The 7157-nt window shown below is 41.6% G+C and overlaps 1 protein-coding gene across 1 annotated transcript in view; it reads right to left on the bottom strand.

Moving 5' to 3' along the window:
• SCIN (scinderin) overlaps window positions 1-7157 on the bottom strand; it is a 103800-nt gene that overhangs the window by 7418 nt on the left and 89225 nt on the right. The window contains exons 11-13 of the mRNA XM_007944063.2: window positions 6526-6696; window positions 832-1009; window positions 434-555 (exon numbers count right to left, since the gene is read on the bottom strand). Of these exons, the coding sequence (XP_007942254.1) occupies window positions 434-555; window positions 832-1009; window positions 6526-6696 (471 nt within the window). The remainder of the gene's footprint in view (window positions 1-433; window positions 556-831; window positions 1010-6525; window positions 6697-7157) is intronic.

The following is a 7157-nucleotide window of genomic DNA, read 5'->3' on the forward strand; positions in this document are numbered from 1 at the left end:
TTAGCCACTATGCTACCAGAGCTCCTAACAATAAGCATAGGCATTGTTAAATGGAGACCTAATTTTCTGGCTAAACTTTCACCAAAAAACAAAATAAAATATTGTTTTTTTGAGACAAAAAAAAAAAACAACAACCAAAATCCTATGGAGCAATTCTATTCTGACATATAAGAGGTCACCATGAGTTGAAATTGACCTGATGGTGATTAACAACAACAGCAATGCTTTCACACCAATGCTTTCACATTATGTCACTGACCCTTCCAACGACCTTGTGTAGAGCAATCTACAATGTGCCTGTAAAAGTACTTAGGGTATTATCTTATATGTGTGTAGAAAAATGGTTTGCAGGTAATCCAAGAGAGAGGTAACATGCCTGGAACACCTCCCAGAGCTGTTTAGATTCTATCCCACTGTTTCTCAAGACACTTACAATGAACCTTCCAGTTTTGTTAGAGCAGCCAAACAGCCGAGGAGGGTGGTCTTCAGCCTGGGTTTCTAGCAGTGGTGAGGTCTGGTAGTCTTTCTTCCCTCCAAGGGAACTCCAAAATTCCTCTGTGGAAAACACACTAAGTTAGCCAGTGCATTTTCAGGAGCATATGATGGTATTGCTTTAAATGAACAAATAATATTATCTCACCTTGACTTTAATGTGATTTAAGAAGTTACTTAAGTATTACCAGGTACTGTTACCCAGTTTGCAACTATGGAGGGATTCTTAATCCCCTATAACTATTAAAAGGTACTATTCATTTAAAAAAACAAAGCATGTGATTAGCAATCATACAAAACATAATTTCTACTTAGTTCCTTTAATCCCATGGTACATACCTGGTTCCTCCCCTTCCTGAATCTTTGTGGTTTTGCACTTGAGGACACTTGCCACATACTCTGCTCCTTTCTCCTCCTCCTGGCTAGCACCTCTTCCTATCCAGATATAGCCACTGTTTTGTTGCAATTTCAGGACAAAAACATCATTGGAATTCAATGAATTTGCATCAACATCAACCTAGAATATAAAAAAGAAAACAAAGTGGTTCAAATTCATCACTGCTGACTCAATTAAACATGGTCTAGGAGTTGTGACAGTGACAAACCATTATAGCCTCCTGTTCTGATCCCAGACAATTAATTGGACAGCAATGAAATACCACCATGGTGTTTGAAACATTAGATTTGGAACATTTTGGTCTGTGTTACTTTAGTACCCAACTGCCCAGAGATGGTGGCACGAGGCTCTCAGAAAAAAATTAAGCTAAATTAAGTGGCGAGTTGAAGATTTGGAAAAGTAACAAAGATCATATTCAAAGATGCCATGAGAACAAGGATGGGCTATAATTGATTGGAGAAGAGTATATAATATTTACAAATGACACAGACAAAGCAAAGATAGTTTTTCTGATCATAATAAAGACAAGGTTTATCAAATAATCAAAGGGAATCTAAAAATGATGAAGTATTTTAAAAAAGAGAGACTAGAGTCCAAGGTAGGCAAAGAAATAATAATATAGACTCACTAAGTAAGGTTACCCAGGCTCAGGTAAATTATAGCTCAAACTATAAAAGACATTTATAGTCAAAGAAGAGTTGATGCCTTTGTATTGTGGTGTTGGCGAGGAATGCTGGAAGTACCATGGGGTGCCAGAAGAACAAACAAATCCATCCCAGGAGAAGTGCAGCCAGAATGCTCCATGAAAGTGAGAATGGCCAGACTTCATCTCCCCTACTTCAGTCATGTTGTCAGAGAGAACTATTCCCTGGAGACGGATATCATGCTTGGCAAAGCAGAGGGTCAGCAAAGAAGGGGGAGACCCTCAATGAGATGGAATGACACAGTGGTTGCCATGATGGGTTCTGGCACAGCAAGGATTGTGAGGCTGGCACAGGACCGAGCAGCGTTTTGTTCTGTTGTACCCAAGGTCCCTACAAGTTGGAGCCAATTTGATGGCACCTAACAACAACATTTATAGGGAATTAAAAACACAGCAGTGACATACTCTTTGCCTTCAACCCAGAAGCTCTGAACCCTATCTAAGGGGTAGCAGGGATCATCCATGTAAGTATAGTTCTGGTCTCTGTAGCCATAAAGGAGTTAAAAGGGCCTAGTCGGGTCCTTGTCTGGGCAGGTTACAAGGAGGTGTAGAGTTTCAGGTTGGTAATGAGTGTGAGGGTCCTAGAATGTGGTTTTGTGACTCTGTGAGAACCTCTGTCTGACCAGATGATTGTGTAACAATGTAGGTCCATGTGCATGACTCCCTGTGTGATTATGGAACTGAGTGTGAACGTATGAAACTAGGGAGATGAAGAAGAAACATAAACAACACAGAGAAAGAGCAACTTAGAGGGAAGAGGAAATCAAGTGTGTGTACTGTTCTTGAGGCCAAGTGAGGAAAAATATTTCAAGGACAGAGTGCTCAGTGTACCAAATGATCTATTTGGTTAACAACATTGAACTGCCAGGATGAAGGCATAACAACACTGAGAGTTGGATTTAACCAGGGTTAGAGTTTTTTCAGGATGCTATCCCAGAGAGCTACCTGGCCAACTGACTGGAAGAGACACATATTTGTGCTCATTCCAAAGAAAGGTGATCCCACAGAATGTGGAAATTATAGAACAATATCATTAATATCGCATGCAAGTAAGATCTTACTGAAGATAATTCAGAAACGTTTGCAGCAGTATATTGACAGAGAACTTCCAGAGGTTCAAGCCGGATTCAGAAGAGGACATGGAACAAGGGATATCATAGCTGTTGTCAGATGGATCTTGGCTCAAGGCAAAGAATACCAGAAAGATGTTTACTTGTGTTTTATTGACTATGCAAAGGCATTTGATTGTGTGGATCATGACAAATTATGGATAACATTGAGAAGAATGGGAATCCCCGAGCACTTGATTGTACTCAGGAGGAATCTGTACCTTGACCAGGAGGCTGTCGTTCGAACAGAACAAGGGGACACTACATGGTTTAAAATCAAGAAGGGAGTGTGTCAGGGTTGTATTCTTTCTCCACACTTATTCAATCTATATGCTGAGCAAATAATCCGAGAAGCTGGACTATATGAAGAAAAACGTGGTATCAGGATTGGAGGAAGAATCATTAACAACCTGAGATATGCAGACGATACAACTTTGCTTGCTGAAAGTGAGGATGACTTAAGGCACCTACTGATGAAGGTTGAAGAATACAGTCTGCAGTATGGATTACATCTCAATATAAAGAAAACAAAAATCCTCACAACTGGACCAATAAGCAGCATCACAATAAATGGAGAGAAGATTGAGGTTGTCAAAGAATTTACGTTGCTTGGTTCTACAAGCGATGCCAACGGAAGCAGCAGTCAGGACATTAGAAGACGTGTAGCATTGGGAAAGTCAACTGCGAAGGAACTGTTTCAAGTGCTGGGGAGCAAAGACCTCCTTGAGGACTAAGGTGTGCCTGACACAAGCCATGATATTTCCAATCGCCTCGTATGCATGTGAGAGCTGGACAATGAATAAGAAAGACCGAAAAAGAGTTGATGCTTTTGAGTTGTGGTGCTGGTGGAGAATGCTGAAAGTACCATGGACTGCTAAAAGAACTAACAGATCTGTCCTGGAGGAAGTGCAGCCAGAATGCTCCTTGGAATCAAAAATGGCCAGACTTTGTCTCACCTATTTTGGTCATGTTGTAAGAAGGGACCATTCCCTGGAGAAGGATGTCATGCTTGGTAGAGTGGAGGGTCAACGAAAGAGGGGGAGGCCTTCAACGAGATGGATTGACATGGTGGCTGCGATGATGGGCTCAAGTATAGCAGGGATTGTGGGGCTGGCGCGGGATCGGGCAGTGTTTCGTTCTGCTGTGCATGGGGTCGCTATGAGTCGGAAACGACTTGACGGCACTTAACAACAACAACAACAATCCCAGAGAGAATAAGAAGGAATGGCTGTCAGAAGTATTAAAGACATGCCCCACGGGTTGGCAACCCTCACACAAGTGGCTATAGTCCTCTCTCAGGAGGAATGAGGCCTAATAGACCAAGCTCAAAGGAATTTACACAGTTGTGTTGATGCAGAATTATAGGAACCAAGTCTGGTTTCAGGACTTCTGATTTCTAAACCAAAAGGCAGCTTACTGACACAGAGAGATAGGTGACAAGAGGTGCATGCCCAGACTGGTGTGAGATCAGGGAGGTTGTTCTATGCCATAGCACTTAGAAAGTTTTAGCCTTCCAGGAGATGAAAACAAAAAGACTTATACACATTGATTTTGCATAGTGTCTTTCAGAGCGGCTGGTAGTGAGAAATTTGGTTTGAGAAGCTACAAGGAAAAAAGGAGATGCATTGCAAGTAGATAAATGGACAACAGTAAAGTTATTTCACTGAAACAGGAAAGAAGGCAAAATTTATATGTATAGAGACTGACAAGCTGATAAAATTAGAAGGGAGAAGATGAGGTAATTCTTGTCTATGTATTTATGTTCCTGTGATCTCGGAAACAAAATTATTAGAAAAAAGCAGATAGTGTTGGAGACTTGGAAGAAAGCAGGACATGAAAGGTGTGATGGATGAGGGGGATTCATGGATTAAGGTATGGGATTTAAGAATTGCTGAAATGTGCATACTGGAAGAAAGGAACCAGAAGATAGGAGGTAGTTGTCAGAGATTAGACATTTGAGACAGAAATTTCTGAAATAGAGTAGGCATGTAAAGGTGAGTTGAAGTAGGTCAAAGAAAGATTGTTCTTCAAGAACAAGTAGGAAACACATTGGTGTAGCGGCGGGGATCTTAAAAGCTTTCAAGCGACCATCTAAGATGCAGCTAATGGTCTCCTATCCTCAGAAGCAAAGAAGAGTGCAAAAACAAGGGAATTTGGAAGCAATCAGCCCTAGGATATGATGGCCCTCCAGACCAGAAGAACTAGATGGTGCCTGGCTACTAATGCCAACCACTCAGGAAAGGATCAAATTTGGAGATCCTGGATAGAGTGGGAGGGAAAACATGCAACAAAATCCAAAAACTCAATAATGACCAGAATTACTGGTCAGATGGAGTCTGGTAAGACCCCTAATACTATGGTCCTGGGATACATTCTGAGCCTGGAATAAAACTCACTCCTAGGGGCTGGCTCTCAGCCCAATAGAAAACAAGATGTACACACAGCCAATCAACCCAGTGTGATGCACCCACATACTCTATGGAAATGCATCCCTTAGAGCAATTGGCCATGGGGCACCAAAGGGGCAACATACACACGGAGGAAATGCAGGACAAATAGGAGTGCATAACTATGAGGGGCATGGTGGGGGAGGGTTACTGGGCAGGGAAGGGAAGAGACTGGGTTAGGGTTAGGCATGGTAAATGGGAGTGAAACTAAACGTACACGTAATGTTGAATGTAAAACAAACTCTTAATTTTTTTTTTTTTTTAAAAAAGAACAAGTAGAAAACAAGTCAAGAAACAGACAAATCGGAGTGATGGAGATAGTGAGGTATTGGCTGAAGCCAACAAAGAATGAGAACCAAGGGACTGGCAGCTCAGGAGATGACAGAATGAGAAGGCTGCAGGAGGGAAAAGCGAGCCGATAAAGAGAGAGGTCAGAGACAAAGGAGAGCAAGAGTGCTACTTGACAGCCGTCCCAGAAGCCCTGCGGTAAGGTAGCACTGGGAAGAAAAGACGGCTCCTATTGACAGGACTGTGTGGGAACATGTGTCATAGACAGCTATAGAAGAAGAAGGCAAACAGCATGGAGTCTTAGAGAAGAGACCGAGGGTGTGGGGAAGCTATGACCCACCTAGTTTTAAGGACTTAGCTGACATGCTTGGGCAAATGAAAGAGTTAGAAAATGCCCTCAGACTTGGGGATATGCAGAGTAAGCACAACAGTTTCAGGGTGATTTAGGAGACATGGATTTTGATGGTGACTGAGGTGACTGGTATTTGAGGGATGAAGGAATTGTCCTGGAGGTCAAGACACTCAGCTATTTAGGCTGAATGTAAGAAACCTGGTTTGAGAGGCTAAAAGGAAATAAGAAGATCTTCTTGTCTTAGGCACCATGATACAGGGTTTGATTTCTTTCTCAGCTGCTGTCAGAGACAGCTTGTTTGGCCAGTTGAGTTATGGTCCTGGTCTAATGTGTCAAAGCCTGTTTCCCACATTTGTTACACTTGGCAAACAAGGGCTTTCCCTCTCAGATTTCCCCAGTGTGGTCACCTGACTATCACCTACCATCCATCTTGCCCCAGGCCTTTCAAGATAAAGATTAAGCTGTCTCATGCATTTGACAGCTTGATTTGTTGTATTTTCCTTAAAATGTATTTGTTTCCGTACAATGTAGTTGAAAAATGTGAGAGGGCTTGTATCTGGAGTTTAACTTTCCACTCAACTCTCTTGATTTTGGTAATTTTCAGTCTGGATACTGGATTAACTATAGAAAGGAAGGGAATTCAGTTGTCAATTTTTTAAAGACTAATATTTGTTGACAGGCCAGGTCTACTAGGAAGTCTATAACCAGGGCACATTTTATTGAATGCATGACATTACCTCCACAATTCTGGTGATAGATGCCAGGTTTCTCCGGACTTGAAAGAGGCGGATAGGGGGAGCAGGTGCTTGACCTCCTTTCTTTGATGTTCCATTCTTGTAAATAATGAGTGGTTTGTCTCTGAACAAACTCAGCAGGTGAGTAGGCTCCTTGCCTTGAGAGACCCGGATCTGGGGGCAGGTGATAAGAGAAATTTAATAAAGGGTGCAGTGAAAGAAGTTACTATTTCTAAATGGGTTTTTATTTTTCTTTTTGAAAACAAAACAAAAGATAACTAACAAGACAAGAGCAGGGGAAATGATGACTAATACAAAATATAGGCTAATATTAATCAAGTACAGTTTCCTATCTGACCTAAGGATCCTGGGTTTGTCACTAAAGCACAGCATCTTTAAATAGTTTCTCATCAGTGGGAACACCACTCTACTGCAACAATTTCTGCCTCTAGAAAGCATGAGAATGTAAGTTGGTTCATCTACTCTTTCAAAAGAGAAAAGAACAACAAAGTGCTATTTGCCATCTAATAGGAAAATTACTTAATTTTCACAAAGAATACCAACATTTTAGGAGCTCTGGTAACATAGTGCCTAAGGCACTTGACTGCTAACCAGAAGGCTGGTGGTTCAATCCC

This window comes from Orycteropus afer, unplaced genomic scaffold (genome assembly GCF_000298275.1).
Source record: "Orycteropus afer afer isolate SDZICR_OR568_19922 unplaced genomic scaffold, OryAfe1.0 scaffold00119, whole genome shotgun sequence".
Lineage (NCBI taxonomy): Eukaryota > Metazoa > Chordata > Mammalia > Tubulidentata > Orycteropodidae > Orycteropus > Orycteropus afer.